The sequence below is a fragment of the Odocoileus virginianus genome, chromosome 5, assembly GCF_023699985.2.
Source record: "Odocoileus virginianus isolate 20LAN1187 ecotype Illinois chromosome 5, Ovbor_1.2, whole genome shotgun sequence".
In the NCBI taxonomy this organism is placed as follows: domain Eukaryota; kingdom Metazoa; phylum Chordata; class Mammalia; order Artiodactyla; family Cervidae; genus Odocoileus; species Odocoileus virginianus.
In genome coordinates this window covers 92,516,550-92,535,807 of record NC_069678.1, presented here as the reverse complement: position 1 = coordinate 92,535,807, position 19,258 = coordinate 92,516,550, and the positions used below count along the sequence as shown (strand labels likewise).

The 19,258-nt window shown below is 42.4% G+C and overlaps 1 protein-coding gene and 2 pseudogenes across 2 annotated transcripts in view; all 3 read left to right on the top strand.

The window, feature by feature from the left end:
- LOC110149846 (UDP-glucuronosyltransferase 1A1-like) overlaps positions 1 to 19,258 on the top strand; it is a 120,328-nt gene that overhangs the window by 33,888 nt on the left and 67,182 nt on the right. Inside the window, exon 1 of one of the 2 annotated variants that reach the window (XM_070468429.1) lies at positions 4,832 to 5,710. The exons of the other annotated variant lie outside the window; for it this stretch is intronic. Within the exon in view, the coding sequence (XP_070324530.1) occupies positions 4,847 to 5,710 (864 nt within the window). The 5' untranslated portion in view covers positions 4,832 to 4,846. Of the gene's footprint in view, positions 1 to 4,831; positions 5,711 to 19,258 lie in introns of those variants that run through there. 2 annotated transcript variants of the gene reach the window in all.
- LOC110149853 (UDP-glucuronosyltransferase 1A3 pseudogene) lies at positions 238 to 1,186 on the top strand (annotated as a pseudogene).
- On the top strand, positions 7,904 to 11,629 carry LOC139035289 (UDP-glucuronosyltransferase 1A3 pseudogene; annotated as a pseudogene).

The following is a 19,258-nucleotide window of genomic DNA, read 5'->3' as shown; positions in this document are numbered from 1 at the left end:
AAGGAAGCAGGGTCAGAGGAGATTTTCCAAGTTAAGGGGGTGGGGCCTATCCCTGGGTGAATCAGAGGTGATGAAACACAGGCATAGTCTTATTCTGTAATGATTAACGTATAGAGGGCACACTGCCTTCCAATGACATGCCATTTTGTTTAAGTGACTTGGTGATAAGATAAAGACAAAGGAACACATATAGGTGGCACAGCCGCACGTACAGTCAGCAGCTTCTGGTTCTGCGGAGATGGCCCTGGGACTGCAGCTTCGGCGGCAGGTGCTGGCGGGACTCCTGCTCTGTCTGTGTGTCGGGCGATGGGCCGAGGCTGGGAAGGTGCTGGTGGTCCCCATGGAGGGCAGCCACTGGCTCAGCATGCGGGAGGCCGTGCGGGAGCTCCACGCCAGAGGTCATCAAGTAGTGGTCGTTGCTCCGGAGGTCAATGTGCACATCAAGGCAGAAGACTTTTTCACCATGAAAACCTATGCCACTGCCGACACACAGCACACATTTGATTCCATCATGAAGAGTCGTGTACCAGTGCTTTTTGAAAGAGTACATTGGGTAACGATGTTTTTGGAAACTATGGCATCTTTGAAAAAGGCATCTTTGTTCTTTGAAAGGTCTTGTGAGGGGCTGTTGTATAACAAGGACTTGATCAGACACCTGAATGCCAGTGCCTTCGATGTGGTTTTAACGGACCCTATTTACCTCTGTGGGGCAGTGCTAGCTAAGTACCTGTCCATTCCTGCTGTGTTTTTTTTGCGGCACATTCCATGTGACTTAGATGCTGAGGGCACTGCATGCCCAAACCCTTTCTCATATGTTCCTCGGTTTTTAACAACAAACCCAGACCACATGACATTCTTCCAAAGGGTGAAGAACATGCTCTACCCTCTGAGCCTGAAGTACATTTGCCAGGGTCCTTTCACTCCTTATGCACGTATGGCCTCTGAGCTTCTTCAGAGAGAGGTTTCACTGGGGGAGATTCTTGCCTCTGGATCCATGTGGCTGTTCAGAGTAGATCTTGTGATGGAGTACCCACGGCCAATCATGCCCAACATGGTGTTCATTGGAGGTATCAACTGTGCCAACAGGAAACATTTATCTCAGGTGTGTACTGCTGCTTTTGTTCAATCAGTGTTCCCAGTAGAATACATTCTTTTAATTAAAAAAAATTAAAAAATGTTTTCACCCACTGCAACCTCAGGCCCTTGCAGTGAAATGGTGGGTTCCAACCACTAGACTGACAGGGAATTCCCAAGTGGAACATATTTTTAGAAGACAACCTATATCCACATGCGTACTTATCTACTGATCTTTCTAAAGATTTCTACCTCTCATTCTCCTTTGCACACTCTTTAGTGTGATACATTGTTAAAGTGCTCCAGGAGTGAACTGTAAGTTTGTGATGGACTTTGAGATGAATGAGAGGTAGGGGTGAAGGTCCATATTAGGTCTGACAAGGAATGGGGTGGTTCTACCATGATCGTCCTTTCATACAGTCTCTGTTGTGATGGTCGTGCAGTTTTCTCAATCTAGTAGGAGCCAAGAACTTGAGCTGTGAATCCATCTATCATGGGTTTTTTGCTTGTGGGTGTTCAATTGGATGAGGAAAAAAATGGCAAACTACATTTATCACCCTGATAGTTTGTCAGGGTTTGTCTTGGAAAGGTATTAGGAATGGTCAGTGGACACCTCAACCCCAAAGGAGGCAGAAGTTTCAGAGAGGTTGAATAAATTAAGTGGTGAGACAAAACTGGAGATGGAAGTCAGGCTTTCTGTGATCAGAGAAAGGAATAATTGAGCCCGAGTTTCTTGAAATGGAGCTGTGCTGACCAGAAGTGTTCTGACCAGGAGTTTGGGTCTGGAGTAAAATAGGGGGATGGAGAGAGTTGAATGGCATGTCAGATAGGTCTTCAGCATGGGCCACCAAGGTCCTCAAACGCTAGTGGTGGTGGCTGGAGAGGAGGTCAAGCTGAGCCTAAGAGCACAGTGAAGGTGGTGAAGTGATGCTGAGAACTGAATCTCAAAGAGGAAGGGACTGACCACATCACCACACCTACCCCAGCCCAGTCACCACACCCTGCATTTCTATGGTGGGAGCTACTGCTTTTGTCACAGTTTCAGAGTCTGCTTATATTAACCCAGAATTGTTGCTGTTGTTCAGTTGCCAAGTTGTGTCCAACGGTTTGCGGCCCCATGGGCTGTCGCACAACAAGCTTCCCTGTTCTTCACTATCTCCCAGAGTTTCCTCACTTACGTCCCTGGAGTCAGTGATGCCATTCAACCATCTCATCCCCTGTCTTCCCCTTTTCCTACCCTCAATCTTTCCCAGCATCAGGGTCTTTTCCAATGAGTCAGCTCTTCTCATCAGGTGGCCAAAGTATTGGAGCTTCAGTTTGAGCATAAGTCTTTCCAGTGAATATTCATGGTTGATTTCTCTTAGGATTGACTGATTTGATTTCCTTGCTGTCCAGGGGACTCTCTGGAGTCTTATCCCACACCACAATTTGAAAGCATCAATTCTTCAGTGCTCAGCCTTCTTTCTGGTCCAACATTCACATCCATACATGACTACTGGAAAAACCATAGCTTTGGCTATATCAACTTTTGTTGGTAAAGTGATATCTCTGCTTTTTAATACACTGTCTAGTTTTGTGATAGCTTTTCTTCCAAGGAGCAAGCATCTTTTAATTTTGTGGCTACAGTCACCATCTGCAGTGATTTTGGAGCCCAAGAAAAGAAAATCTGCCAGTGTTTCCACCTTTACCCCATCTATTTGCCATGAAGTAATGGCACTGGATACCATGATCTTAATTTTTGAATGCTGAGTTTTAAGCCAGCTTTTTCCCTCTCCTCTTTCACTCTTATAAAGAGATTCTTTCATTCTTCTTCATTTTCTGCCATGAGAGTGGTATCACCTGCGTATCTGAGGTTGTTGATATTTCCCCTGGCAATCTGGATTCCAGCTTATGAGTCATCCTGTGTGGCATTTCACATGATGTAGCCTGCATATAAATTAAGTAAGGAGAATGACAAAATACAGATTTGAGATAATCATTCCCAATTTTGAACTAGTTTATTGTTCCATGTCCAGTCCTAAGTGTTGCTTCTAGACCTGCATATAGGTTTCTCAGAAGGCAGGTAATGTGGTCTGCTATTGCCCTCTCTCTAAGAATTTTCCACAATTTGTTGTGATCCACACAATCAAAGGCTTTCAAGAAGTCCTGAAGCAGAAGTAGATTTTTTTCTGGAATTCCCTTGCTTTTTCTATGATCGAGTGGATGTTGGTAATTTGATCTCTGGTTCCTCTGCCTTTTCTAAATCCAGCTTGTTCATCTGGAAGTTTTCGATTCACATATTGTTTGAAGGATTTTGAGTATTACCTTGCTAACATGTGAAATGAGCACAATTGTCCAGTAGTTTGAACATTCTTTGGCATTGTCTTTCTTTGAGATTGGAATGTAAACTGACCTTTTCCAGTCCTGTGGCCCTTGCTGAGTTTTCCACATTTGCTGGTGTATTGAGTGCGACACTTTAGCAGCATCGATTTTAGGATTTGCAATAGCTCAGCTGGAATTCCATCACCTTCAATAGGTTTGTTTATAGTGATTCTTCCTAAGGCCTGCTTGACTTCACAGTGTAATGTGTTTGGCTATGGATGAGTGACCACACTTTCATGGTTGTCTGGTGATTAACACCTTTTTTGTACAGTTTTACATAGGCTCCTCTGTCCATGGACTATTCCAGGCAAGAAAACTGGAGTGAGTTAATATTTCTTACCCCAAGGGATCATCTGACACTCAACCTAGGGATTGAATCCATGTCTCTTGTGTCTCCTGCATTCGTAGGAGGATTCTTCACTTGATCTTAGCCAAAAGGCCAAGAAGCGATCATAGGAGGATTCTTGAACACTGCACCAGCTGGGAAGTCCTGAACATAAACTATAAGATGTAATAAAGATCCAGAATAATGCCCACTTCAGTCTCTACACAGAGCAGTGGAAGCCTAGTGGGGTCAGCCTCTGAAGAGGATTCAGAGAGCCTGCATGGAGGCATGGGGATGTCCCTCCTGTCCAAAGTGAAGCAGGCGCTGGGGCCCGGCGTCTTCTGAACCCCACTGTCATTACAAAGAGCTGCCTTGCCCACTGATGATTTAGATAACAGGAACTTCTCTTCCATGAGGCAGAGAAAGAATTCTCAAGCAGCCCTTCTGCTGTTGTCCTCAAGGATCCTTTGAGATGTTTTCATATCGGGCAGCAGCTCCGACTCTCTCTGGGGAGTGCATGAGGTGTGCAGTGTGGAACAGAAACAAGCCAGAGATCCACCATCCCCTCCCAGCTGAGAAGGCTGTTCTCGTGATGTTATATGCTTCCCTGGATGAGCTCCGTGTTCACCCATGATGGGGGGTAAGAGTTTGAAGAATTCTCAGATAAGGTCACACGCAGCAGAGGTTCTGGGTGGGGACTGGGGCAGAGGTGACTCCTCAGCATTTAGTCCAGCCCCAGAGAACACGGTTAGCAGAGAGGTGGGAGGTGACCAAGGGAATGGGCAGTCACAGTCTTGCTTTGGGTCTTGGATGAAGAACAAGAGAGTGAACTAGAATGCTCCCCAGAGGAAGCAGCAGGTCAGAAGGGTTTTTCCAAGATAAGGGGGTAACCTTTCCTGGGGTGAAATCAGAGGTGATGTAACCCAGGCATGGACTTATCCTGTAATGATTAATGTAAGGAGGGCACGCTGCCTTCCAATGACATGCCATTTTGCTTAAATAACTTGATGATAAGATAAAGATAAGAGAACAAATATAGGTGGCACAGCCCAACCAGAGACTCAGTAGCCTCTGGTTTGTGCGGAGATGGCCCTGGGACTGCAGCTTCGGCGGCAGGTGCTGGCTGGACTCCTGCTCTGTCTGTGCGTCGGGCGATGGGCCGAGGCTGGGAAGGTGCTGGTGGTCCCCATGGAGGGCAGCCACTGGCTCAGCATGCGGGAGGCCGTGCGGGAGCTCCACGCCAGAGGTCACCAAGCAGTGGTCGTCGCTCCAGAGGTGAATATGCACATCAAGGCAGAAGACTTTTTCATCATGAAAACCTACAGTATTCCCTACACAGAGGAGAAATTTGATTCCCTCATGAAGGCTCATGTACATCTGCTTTTTGAAAGAGTACATTGGGTAACGATGTTTTTGAAAACTATGGCATCTTTGAAAAAGGCGTCTTTGTTCTTTGAAACGTCTTGTGAGGGGCTGTTGTATAACAAGGACCTGATCAGAGACCTGAATGCCAGTGCCTTTGATGTGGTTTTAACGGACCCTGTTCACCCCTGTGGGGCAGTGCTGGCTAAGTACCTGTCCATTCCTGCTGTGTTTTTTTTGCGTTCTGTTCCCTGTGACTTAGATGTTGAGGGCACAGCATGCCCAAATCCTTTCTCGTATGTTCCTCGGTTATTAACAACGAATCCAGACAACATGACATTCTTCCAAAGGGTGAAGAACATGCTCTACCCTCTGAGCCTGAAGTACATTTGCTGGGTTTCTTTCACTCCTTATGAACGCATGGCCTCGGAGCTTCTTCAGAGAGAGGTGTCACTGGTGGAGATTCTTGCCTCTGGATCCATGTGGCTGTTCAGAGGAGACTTTGTGATGGACTATCCGCGACCAATCATGCCTAACATGGTGTTCATTGGGGGTATCAACTGTGCCAACCGGAAACCATTATCTCAGGTCTGTACTGCTTTTGTTCTATCAGTGTTCCCAGTGGAACACATTCCTTGAATTAAAAAAAAATTTAAAAACTTTTCCACCACACTGTAACCTCAGGCCCTTGCAGTGAAATGGACAGTTCCAATCACTAGACCAACAGGGAATTCCCAAGTGGAACATATTTAAAAAGATCAACTTACTTCTACATGCTTACTTATCTACTGATCTTTCTAAAGATTTCTACCTCTCATTCTCCTTTGCACACTCTTTAGTGTGATACATTGTTAAAGTGCTCCAGGAGTGAACTGTAAGTTTGTGATGGACTTTGAGATGAATGAGAGGTAGGGGTGAAGGTCCATATTAGGTCTGACAAGGAATGGGGTGGTTCTACCATGATCGTCCTTTTGTACAGTCTCTGTTGTGATGGTCGTGCAGTTTTCTCAATCTAGTAGGAGCCAAGAACTTGAGCTGTGAATCCATCCATCATGGGTTTTCTTTTTGAGGGTGTTCAACAGGATGAGGAAAGAAATGGCAAATTGCATTTATTGCCCTGATACTTCATCGAGGTTTTGTCTTGGAAAGGTATTAGGGGTAGTCACTGGACACCTCAACCCCAAGGGAAGCAGAAGTTTCAGAGAGGTTGAATAAATTAAGTGGAAATGAGACAAACAGGAGATGCAAGTCAGGCTTTCTGTGATCAGAGAAAGGAATAATTGAGCCCGAGTTTCTTGAAATGGAGCTGTGCTGACCAGAAGTGTTCTGACCAGGAGTTTGGGTCTGGAGTAAAATGGGGGGATGGAGGGAGTTGAATGGCATGTCAGATAGGTCTTCAGCATGGGCCACCGAGGTCCTCAAACGCTAGTGGTGGTGGCTGGAGAGGAGGTCAAACTGAGCCTAAGAGCACAGTGAAGGTGGTGAAGTGATGCTGAGAACTGAGTCTCAAAGAGGAAGGGACTGACCACATCACCACACCTACCCCAGCCCAGTCACCACACCCTGCATTTCTATGGTGGGAGCTACTGCTTTCGTCACAGTTTCAGAGTCTGCTTATATTAACCCTGAATTTTTGTTTATGTTGTCCAGTTCCAAGCTGTGCCCAACGGTTTGCAGCCCATGGGCTGTCCCACACCAAGCTTCCCTGTTCTTCACTATCTCCCAGAGTTTCCTCAAACTCATCTCCATTGAGTTAGTGTTGCCATCCAACCGTCTCATCCTCTGTTGTCCCCTTCTCCTCCTGCCCTCAATCTTTCCCAGCATCAAGGTCTTTTCCAATGAGTCAGCTCTTCTGATCATAAGGCCAAAATATTGGAGCTTCAGTTTGAGCATAAGTCTTTCCAGTGAATATTCATGGTTGATTTCTCTTAGGATTGACTGATTTGATTTCCTTGCTGTCCAGGGGACTCTGTGGAGTCTTATCCAGCACCACAATTTGAAAGAATCAATTCTTTGGTTCTCAGCCTTGTTTATGGTCCAACATTCACATCCATACATGGCTGCTGGAAAAACCATAGCTTTGGCTATATCAACTTTTGTTGGCAGAGTGATGTCTCTGCTTTTTAATACACTGTCTAGTTTTGTGATAGCGTTTCTTCCAAGGAGCAAGCATCTTTTAATTTTGTGGCTACAGTCACCATCTGCAGTGATTTTGGAGCCCAAGAAAAGAAAATCTGCCAGTGTTTCCACCTTTACCCCATCTATTTGCCATGAAGTAATGGCACTGGATACCATGATCTTAATTTTTGAATGCTGAGTTTTAAGCCAGCTTTTTCCCTCTCCTCTTTCACTCTTATAAAGAGATTCTTTCATTCTTCTTCATTTTCTGCCATGAGAGTGGTATCACCTGCATATCTGAGGTTGTTGATATTTCCCCTGGCAATCTGGATTCCAGCTTATGAGTCATCCTGTGTGGCATTTCACATGATGTAGCCTGCAGATAAATTAAGTAAGGAGAATGACAAAATACAGATTTGAGATAATCATTCCCAATTTTGAACTAGTTTATTGTTCCATGTCCAGTCCTAAGTGTTGCTTCTAGACCTGCATATAGGTTTCTCAGAAGGCAGGTAATGTGGTCTGCTATTGCCCTCTCTCTAAGAATTTTCCACAATTTGTTGTGATCCACACAATCAAAGGCTTTCAAGAAGTCCTGAAGCAGAAGTAGATTTTTTCCTGGAATTCCCTTGCTTTTTCTATGATCGAGTGGATGTTGGTAATTTGATCTCTGGTTCCTCTGCCTTTTCTAAATCCAGCTTGTTCATCTGGAAGTTTTCGATTCACATATTGTTTGAAGGATTTTGAGTATTACCTTGCTAACATGTGAAATGAGCACAATTGTCCAGTAGTTTGAACATTCTTTGGCATTGTCTTTCTTTGAGATTGGAATGTAAACTGACCTTTTCCAGTCCTGTGGCCCTTGCTGAGTTTTCCACATTTGCTGGTGTATTGAGTGAGGCACTTTAGCAGCATCGATTATAGGATTTGCAATAACACAGCTGGAATCCCATCACCTCCAATAGGTTTGTTTATAGTGATTCTCTTCCTAAGGCCTGCTTGACTTCACAATGCAAGATATTTGGCTATAGGTGAGTGACCACACTTTTGTGATTATCTGGTGATTAAGACCTTTTTTTGGCATAGCTTTGTTTAGGCTCCTCTGTCCATGGACTATTCCAGGAAAGAAAACTGAAGTGGGTTACCATTTACTACTCCAAGGGATCTTCGGACACTCACCTTACAGATTGAATCCATGTCTCTTTTGTCTCCTGCATTCGTAGGAGGATTTTACTTCTGTGTCATCAGGGAAGTCCTCAACATAAACTATAAGATGTAATAAAGATCCAGAATAATGCCCACTTCAGTCCCTACACAGAGCAGTGGAAGCCTAGTGGGGTCAGCCTCTAAAGAGGATTCAGAGAGCCTGCATGGAGGCATGGGGATGTTCCTCCTGCCCAAAGTGAAGCAGGCCCTGGGGCCCAGCGCCCTCTGAACCCCACTGTCATTACAGAGAGCTGCCTTGCCCACTGATGATTTAGATAACAGGAACTTATCTTCCATGCGGCAGAGAAAGAATTCTCACGCAGCCCTTCTGCTGCTGTCCTCAAGGATCCTTTGAGATGTTTCCGACAGACTCTCCTGAGCAGTGCAAGAGGTGTGCAGTGTGGAACAGGAACAAACCAGAGAGCCACCATCCCCTCCCAGCTGAGAAGGCTGTTCTTGTCATGTTATATGCTTCCCTGGATGAGCTCTGAGTTCACCCATGATGGGGAGAAAGAGTTTGACGAGCTCTCAGATAAGGTCACACGCAGCAGAGGTTCTGGGTGGGGACTGGGGCAGAGGTGACTCCTCAGCATTCAGTCCAGCCCCAGAGAACACGGTTAGCAGGGAGGTGGGAGGTGACCAAGGGAATGGGCAGGCACAGTCTTGCTTTGGGTCTTGGATGAAGAAAGAACAAGAGAGTGAACTAGAATGCTCCCCAGAGAGAGCTGCGAGTCTTATTTTTTTCCCAGGAAATGGGAGTGGTGTTCCCTGGGTGAACGCACAAGTGATGAAACACAGGCATGGACTTATTCTGCAATGATTAATGTAAGCAGGGCAGAGTGCCCTCCAATGACATGCCATCGTGCTCAAGTGACTTGATGACAAGGTAAGGAAACAAATATAGGCATCACTGCCTGGCCAGAGACTCAGTAGCTTCTGGTTTGTGCGGAGATGGCCCTGGGACTGCAGCTTCGGCGGCAGGTGCTGGCTGGACTCCTGCTCTGTCTGTGCGTCGGGCGATGGGCCGAGGCTGGGAAGGTGCTGGTGGTCCCCATGGAGGGCAGCCACTGGCTCAGCATGCGGGAGGCCGTGCGGGAGCTCCACGCCAGAGGTCACCAAGCGGTGGTCCTGTCTCCGGAGGTCAATGTTCACATCAAGGCAGAGGACTTTTTCACCACGAAAACCTACGCCGTTCCCTACACACAGGATGAATTTGTTTCTGTCACGAAGAGCCATATTCATGTGTTTTTTCAAAGAGAACATTTTCTAACAATGTTTTTGGAAACTATGGCAACTTTGAAAAATGTGTCTTTGCTCTTTGCAAGGTCTTGTGAGGCACTGTTGTATAATAAGGATCTGATCAGAGACCTGAATGCCAGTTCCTTTGATGTGGTTTTAACAGATCCTTTTAATCCCTGTGGGGCAGTGCTGGCTAAGTACCTGTCCGTTCCTGCTGTGTTTTTTTTGCGATCTGTTCTGTGTGGCTTAGATGTTGAGGGTACAGCTTGCCCAAACCCTTTCTCATATGTTCCCAGGTTGTTAACAAGGAATTCAGACCACATGACATTCTTCCAAAGGGTGAAGAACATGCTCTACCCTCTGAGCCTGAAGTACATTTGCCAGGTTGCTTTCACTCCTTATGAACGTATGGCCTCTGAGCTTCTTCAGAGAGAGGTGTCACTGGGAGAGATTCTTGCCTCTGGATCCGTGTGGCTGTTCAGAGGAGACTTTGTGATGGACTACCCCCGGCCAATCATGCCCAACATGGTGTTCATTGGGGGTATCAACTGTGCCAACAGGAATCTATTATCTCAGGTGTGTATGTTGGTTTTTTTCAATGTTCCAAGTGGAACACACTTTTTAAAAAAAACTTTAATTTAAGGTTCTTCATTATATACTGATCTATCTAAAGATTTCCACCTCTCATTCTCCTCCCAGCAGTCTTTGGTGAGGTAAATTTGTTATAGTGTACCAGTTGTGTAGTAAAGGTTTGTGATGGCCTTTGAGAGGAATGAGAGGTAGGGGTGAGGGTCTGTAATAGGATTGACCAGCCATGTGTGATTCAACCGTGATTGGCGTTTTGTAAAGGAAATGTAGTAAAGGTTGTTCAGTTTTCTCTAGCTGAGGGAGAGCAGAGAAAATGAGCCATGCATCATATCAGGGGTTTCCGGTTGAAGGTGTTCAATAGGAGGAAGGAAGATCTGGCAGATTGCATTTGTTGCCCTGATAATTCAGAGTAGTTTTATCTTGGAAGGGATTTAGGTGTGGTCACAGAAGGCCTAAACACCGAATAATCAGAAGTTTTAGAGACCTGAAATAAATTCATTGTAAGTGAGACAATGCCAGGGAGAGAAGTTGGGTTTTCTGTGATTACAGAGAAAAATAACTGAGAACACCTCTTCAGAGTTGCCCTCTTTTATCATACGTACTGAATTTATATTAACTTCCATGACTTTAGGCCTCTCATAGTTTTTGTATTCTGATTTTTACATCTCTTTTCATTTCCATGTATCTATTATTGCACAACTCTAACTTCATTTTTCTTTATTGCTCACACTACAAAGTTTTATTCTACTTGATTTTCTTCTTCATGCAATGCATTTGTCCAGTTATGAAACATGTATCTGTGGGATTTGTAAAAAATGAAATGTAAAGAGGTGCTGTTCTTTTAAATTTTTCTCTGTGAGTGTATTTTCTAGAATTAACTGCATTGCTTCAAATCTTCACTCCCATTTTCCTAGCTGAATGACCTTGAGTGGGTGAGTAAACCATGAATAAAGTGAAAGTCGCTCAGTCGTGTCCGACTCTTTGCTATCCCATGGACCCTACAGTCCATGGAATTCTCCAGGTCAGAATACTGGAGTGGGTAGCCGTTCCCTTCTCCAGGGGATCTTCCAAACTCAGGGATCGAACCTAGGTCTCCCGCATTGCAGGCGGATTCTTTACCAGCTGAGCCACAAGGGAAGCCCAGAGTTAACCATTCTGACCCTAATATCGTCACTGTGAGCACACAAATATTGTCTATTATCATTACTTAAGTATGCCCAGCAGGAAAAGTTGTGTGATCTGGAGAATTTAGATGTTTCTGCCAAATGAAAGATCAATTACCCTGAAATTCTCAAATGTTATACATGGTAAACACATTGTTACCATTTTTGTTCCAATTAAATTGTTTTTTGCTTTGAGATTTTGTCAGTCTTATTTATTTGGTATGGTTTATCCTTAGATGTGACTCCTTTAAACATTTACGGAAATTTTTTTCACAATAGGAAAGATAAAATTTGTAATATTTTTGTTCCTTCTCCTTCTTAAGGTTTATGATGGGTTGAAATATTTTATGGGTACCCTCAAAGAAATAACTTTTGGATTTGCTTATTCTTTTTACTATTTCTGTTTTCTATTACATTAATTGCAGCTTATTGTTTTTGTTGATGATATCATCTTGTTTCCTTTGTTTTACTTTATAGCTGTTTTTCTAATTTCCTATGTAAGCATTAAGTTCCTTTACGTTTTCTTAATAATGAATAACTGAAGGTCATAGATAAAACATTCTCCCCATTCCTTAGATGTTGGTATAAACTGCTCTCATTTTCTTTATTTTAACTTAAATGCATGTTTTTGATTTCCTCTTTGAGTATTTTTTTTTAAACGAGATTGTTTCCTAACTCCCATATAGTTAATATTTGCTGCAGCCATCTTTCTATTATCTTCCACAATTATTCTGAATTATAATCTGAGACTGTTTCTCGTGGAGTCACTACTTTAAAAAGTGTTAATAGGTTTCTTTATAGTCTAGTACAGAATAATCCAATAGAAATCTAATGCAAGTCACATATATAACTGAAAGCTTTTTCAGTTCAGTTCAGTCGCTCAGTCATGTCTGACTCTTTGCGACCCCATGAACTGCAGCACCCCAGGTCTCCCTGTCCATCACCAACTCCCAGAGTCCACCCAAACCCATGTCCATTGAGTCAGTGATGCCCTCCAACCATCTCATCCTCTGTCGTCCCCTTCTCCTGCCTTCAATCTTTCCCAGTATCAGGGTCTTTTCAAATGAGTCAGCTCTTTACATCAGGTGGCCAAAATATTGGAGATTCAGCTTCAACATCAGTCCTACCAATGAACACCCAGGACTGATGTTCTTTAGGATGGACTGGTTGGATCTCCTTGCAGTCCAAGGGACTCTCAAGAGTCTTCTCCAACACCACAGTTCAAAAGTATCAGTTTGTCAGTGCTCAGCTTTCTTTATAGTCCAACTCTCACATCCATACATGACCACTGGAAAAACCACAGCCTTGACCAGATGGACCTTTGTTGACAAAGTAATGTCTCTGCTTTTTAATATGCTGTCTAGGTTGGTCATAACTTTCCTTCCAAGGAGTAAGGGTCTTTTAATTTCATGGCTGCAATCACCATCTGTGGTGATTTTGGAGCCCAGAAAAATAAAGTCAGCCACTGTTTCCACTGTTTCCCCATCTATTTCCCATGAAGTGATGAGACCAGATGCCATGATCTTAGTTTTCTGAATGTTGAGCTTTAAGCCAACTTTTCCACTGTCCTCTTTCACTTTCATCAAGAAGCTCTTTAGTTCTTCTTCACTTTCTGCCATAAAGGTGGTGCCATCTGCATATCTGAGGTTATTGATATTTCTCATGGCAACCTAGATTCCAGCTTGTGCTTCATCCAGCCCAGCGTTTCTCATGATGTACTCTGCATATAAGTTAAATAAGTAGGGTGACAATATACAGCCTTGATGTACTCCTTTTCCTATTTGGAACCAGTGTGTGGTTCCATGTCCAGTTCTAACTGTTGCTTCCTGACCTGCATATAGGTTTCTCAAGAGGCAGGTCAGGTGGTCTGGTATTCCCATCCCTTTCAGAATTTTCCACAGTTTATTGTGATCCACAATAATCCACAGTCAATGATCCACAATGCCACAGTCAAAGGCTTTGGCATACTCAATAAAGTGGAAATAGATGTTTCTCTGGAACTCTCTTGCTTTTTCGATGATCCAGTGGACGTTGACAATTTGATCTCTGGTTCCTCTGCCTTTTCTAAAACCAGCTTGGACATCTGGAAGTTCACAGTTCACGTATTGCTGAAGCCTGGCTTGGAGAATTTTGAGCATTACTTAACTAGCGTGCGAGATAGGGAGGTGGGAGGGGAGATCGAGATGGGGAACACATGTAAATCCATGGCTGATTCATGTCAATGTATGGCAAAACCACTACAATATTGTAAAGTAGTTAGCCTCCAACTAATAAAAATAAATGAAAAAAAAAAAAACAAAATTTTTGATTTTCAAAAGTTAGGCAAAGAAGAACCAAGTTTTTATAAATGAGAAACAGTGTGTTTGCAGTTCATAGTTTGTGTTATTGTATTAAATGCTTAAATTCACACAAAAAATAAAAATAAAAAATAAAAATAAACTTTTTAGTAGATATATTTGAAAACATAAAAAAGGGCTAAAATTAATTTTATTAATATGTTTTACTGAATCAAATATATAAAAAAGACTATCTTTTAAACATATACTCAGTATAAAACATTTTCAAGTACTTGTTTGTCTTTGTTTCTTTCAGTCTTATTGAGATATAGTTGACAGGCTTCCCTGGAGTTTCAGGTGGTAAAGACTCTGCCTGCAGTGCAGGAGACCCAAGTTCCATCCATGGGTCTGGAATATCCCTTGGAGAAGGAAATGGCTACCCACTCCAGTATTCTTGCCTGGTGAATTCCATGCATAAAGAAGCCTGGCGGGCTACAGTCCATGGGGTCGCAAAGAGTCAGACACGACTGTATGACTCACACTTTCGCTTGTCACTTTCCTGTGGAAGCTTACTGTGGACAGCAGAGTGATTTGACTTACCTAGATCATGAGACATTTACTAAAACAAACTTAGTGATCATCCTTTATCTCATGTAGACACAAAGTTAAAGGAGTTAATGTTGCTAATTACATCCCTAGTGTTTAATTCTCTTGTAACTCCATTGTTTGTACCCTTAGACTGCCTTCATCCAATCTTCCCCCTCGCCCACATCTCCTGCCTCTGGTAGCCACAAATCTTATTTCTTTTTCTAGGAGTTTGCTTGCTTGTTTTTGTAGCATAGTTGGCCTGCAGCACTATGTTTGCCCCAATATGCAACTCAGTGATTCAGTACTTCGATATACTTCAAAATAACCACCACAGTAAATCCAGCTATAAGTCATCATAGAAACGTCATTTCTGTGTAATACATACATACATCCATCTCACACTCCTTTCATACCTGTGACATTTATTTTGCAATCAAAAGTTTGTATTTTAATCCCTGCCCCCCCCCCCCAACCTTCCCTCTCCTTCTCTCACTCTCCTCCTCTTTGTCAATTACCTGTTTGTTCTCTTTGAGTCTGTTTCTGTTTTGTTTGGGTTGTTCATTTTCTTTGCCTTTTATTTTTCATGTATAAGTGAAATCATGCAGTATTTGTCTTTCCCTGACTTACTTCACTAAGCATGATACCCTCTGGGTCCATTCATGTTGTCACAAATGACAAGACTTCTTTCTTTCTTATGGCTGAGTAATATTCAACAGCCAATATTCTTGGCTGTAGTAAACAAGGCTGCAGTGAACATAGGGGTGCATATATCTTTTCTAATTAATTGTTTTGGGGAGGATATTTTTTTGGATAAATACCCAGGAGTGGAGTTGCTGGATGATATGACAGTTTTATTTTTCACTTTTTGAGAACTCCATACTGTTTTCCATAGTGACTGCAACAATTTACATTGCCCGCAATTGTGCCCTAGAGTTCCCTTCTCTCTGCATCCTTGCCAACGTTTGTTATTCATTGTCTTTTTGATAATAGCCATTATGACAGGTGTGAGGTGATAGATCATTGTTGTTTGATTTGCATTTCTCTGATGGTTAGTGATGTTGAGCATCTTTGCACGTGCCTATTGGCCATCTGTATGTCTTCTCTGGAAAAATGTCTCTTTAAGTCTCAGTCCATTTTTAAACATGTTATTTGTTTTTTTGGTTGGTGTTGACTTGTATGAGTTCTTTGTGTATTTTGGATATTAACCTATTCAGATATATTATTTGCAAATGTCTTCTTCCATTCAGAAAGTGGCCTTTCCCTTTTGTTTGTAATTTTCTTTGCTGTTCAGGAGATTTTAGTTTGATAAAGTCCCATTCATTTATTTTACTTTTGTCTCTCTTGTCTGAGGAATCATATCCAAAAAATATGTAATACTAATATCAAAGTTAAATATCAAAGTCATGTTTTCTACCAGAAGTTTTATGGTTTTAGATCTTACATTTAAATCTTTAATCTATTTTGAATTTATTTTTTTCATGGTGTGAGAGAGCAATCCAGTTTGATTCTTTTGCATGTAGCTGTACAGTTTTCCCAATACCACTTACTGAAGAGGCTATCTTTCCTCCATTGTATATTATTACCTCCTTTGTCGTAGATTAGTTGCAATATAGGTTTAAAGTTATTTCTGCTCTATATTCTGTTCCATTGATCTATGTGTCTGTTTCTGCATCAGTACCTTACTGCTTTGATCACTGTAGTTTTGTAGTATAGTTTTAAAGTAGGAAGTGTGATTCCTTCAGTTTGACACTTTTTGAAAAAACTGAAGTATAGTTAATTTACAATGTTGTGTCAGTTTCTGTTGTACAGCAAAGTTATTCAGATATATATTCTTTTTCATTACAGATTATTACAAGGTATTGAATGTGGTTCCCTTTGCCATACAGTAGGAACTTGCTATTTATCTCTTTTACGTATAGTGATGTGTAGCTGTTAATCCCAAGCTCCTAATTTAACTCTCCCCTCTCTTTCCCTTTTGGTAACCAAAAATTTCTTTTCTATGTCTGTGAGTCTGTTTCTCTAGAAAAATAAGATTATTTGAACCATTTTTTTAGATTCCAGATATAAGTGATATCACATGATATGTGGTTTTTTTTGTGCTTACTTCACTTTCTAAGGCCCGTCCATGTTGCTGCTCCAGTTATGTTCTTTTTTCTCAAGATTTTTTTTGGTTATTTAGTCTTTTATGCTTCCATAAAAATTTTAGAATTTTTTTTCTTGTTCTTGGGAAAGTGCCATTGGTGTTTTGATAGATATTGTGTTGAATCTGTAGTTTGCCTTGGGTAGTAAGGTCATTTTAATAATGTTAATTCTTTAAATCCATGTATCCACAGTGTATCTTTCTATTTGTTTGTGTCATCTTCAATTTCTTTCATCAGTGTCTTATAGTTCTTGGAGTACAGGTCTTTAACCTTCTTAGATTTATTCCTAGGTGCTACATTCTTTTTGATATGATTGAAAATAGAACGGTAATATTATTAATAATTTCTTTTCCTGATAGTTCACTGTCAGTGTATAGAAATGCAGTAGATTTCTGTATAATAATTTTGTGTGCCTTAACATTACTGAATTCATTGATGAGTTCTAGTAGTTTTTGGTGGTGATTTGAGGATTTTCTATGTGTAGTGAGTATCATGTAATCTGTGAAAAGTGACAGTTTTACTTCATCCTGTCAACACCAATCCTGGAGCTCGTGTCATCCTGCTGCAGGGTGGGTGAGGCCCAGGAGCACTGGTAGGCAATTCTAGGTCCCAGATGGCTGAGAGCTCAGGGGATTCTAAGTTAGCTGGTCACTAGTGGATGGGTCTGTGTCTCCGCTCAACCAGCCCTTTTACATGAGGCATTCTTGTACTGGTGTTGACAGGGTGATGGGTGGGGCTGGGTCCTGATACTAATGATCTAGAGAGAGGATTTCAAAATGGCACTAGCCAGCACAGTGTCGTTGTTAGAACTGAGCTCCCCTAAAACAGTTGGTGCCCATGTTTATATCCCAGAATGATCTCTGTCTCCTGCCTCTCTGGGAGGCTGTTTAAGATCAGCAGGTGGGTCTGACCAGGCTCCCTTCTGATTACTGCTTCTTCTCTGGTCCCTAGAGTATGTGAGATTTTGTGTGCATGCTTTGAGAGTGGAGTCTCTATATCCTACAGCCCCTAGCTCTCCTAAAAGTAGGCCCCACTGGCCTTCCAAGCCCAACATTCTGGAAGCTCTTCTTCCCATTTCAGGACCCCCAGGCTAGGAAGCCCAATGTGGACTCATATCCCTCACTACTTAGGGAGAACCTCTGCAATACTAATTAACTCCCATTTGTGGATCCTCCACCCTGGGGTGTGGGTCTTGATTATACCATGTCTTCAGTTCAGTTCAGTCGCTCAGTTATGTCCAACTCTTTGCAATGCTATGGATTGCAGCATGCCAGGCCTCCCTGTCCATCACCAACTCCCAGAGTTTACCCAAACTTGTGTCCATTGAGTCGGGGATGCCATCCAACCATCTCATCCTTTGTTGTCCCCTTCTCCTCCTGCCTTCAATCTTGCCCAGCATCAGGGTCTTTTTCAGTGAGTCAGCTCTTCGCATCAGGTGGTCAAAGTATTGGAGTTTCAGCTTCAGCATCAGTCCTTCCAATGAACACTCAGGACTGATCTCCTTTAGGATGGACTGGTTGGATCTCCTTGCATTCCAAGGGACTCTCAAGAGTCTTCTCCAACACCACAGTGCAAAAGCATCAGTTCTTCCGCCCTCAGCTTTCTTTATAGTCCAACTCTCACAACCATACATGGCTACTGGAAAAACCATAGCCTTGACTAGATGGACCTTTTTTGGCAAAGTAATGTCTCTGCTTTTTAGTATGCTGTCTAGGTTGGTCATAACTTTCCTCCCAAGGAGTAAGCATCTTTTAATTTCATGGCTGCAGTCACCATCTACAGTGATTTTAGAGCCCCCAAAATAGTCAGCCACTGTTTCTACTGTTTCCCCATCTATTTGCCATGAAGTGAAAGTGAAAGTCACTCAGTTGTGTCCAACTCTTTGTGATCCCATGGACTATATAGTTCATGGAATTCTCCAGGCCAGAATACTGAGTGGGTAGCCTTTCCCTTCTTCAGGGGATCTTCCCAACCTAGGGATCGAATCCAGGTCTCCCGCATTGCGGGTGGATTCTTTACCAGCTGAGCCACCAGGGAAGCCCAAGCATACTGGAGTGGGCGGCCTGTCCCTTCTCCAGTGGATCTTCTGAACCCAGGAATCGAACCAGAGTCTCTACAAATCTTCTTGTGGTTCCTTCTTTATATACTTAGTCGTGGAAGATCTTTTCAGCTAGTCTTCAGAGTTTCACATCAATATTTGCTCTGCAAGTTGTAATATTGGTGAGCCTGTAAGAGGAAGTGAGCCCAAGCTCTTCCCAGTCCAATATCTTGGACAGTTTCCTTCATATACAATTATTAGTGAGATATTTCAGAATTAAAAATTTCATACTAAGTCCTCCAGACCTGGTATGTCTTTTATACATACAGCACATGGCAATTTGGACTCTACATATTGCAAGTACTCAATACTCATTCGTAGTCAGTAGCTACTATGTGAGATAGCATGTGATCAATGTTTGTAAACATTCCATATGTAAACCTAAAGATGTATATTTAAAATTTTTCTATTAAGAAAAGCTCAATGTGCCCAATTCAGAAAATAATACCTAAAAATATTCTCCTATTTAACTGAATTTTTCTCAAATTACATTTGGAAGTTTTACTAGTTTTTCTTTAGATATATAGCTTTTAGATTGTTGCACACAGGTTTATGACTGCTGTGTTCTCTTCATAAAATTTTCTTTTTAATGCTTAATTGTGGTAAAACATCCCTAACAGAAGATTTACCATCTTAACCATATTTAAGTGTACACTTTAGTAGTGTTAATTACAGTCATATTTTTGTGCAACCAATTTCCATAACTCTTCATCTTGAAA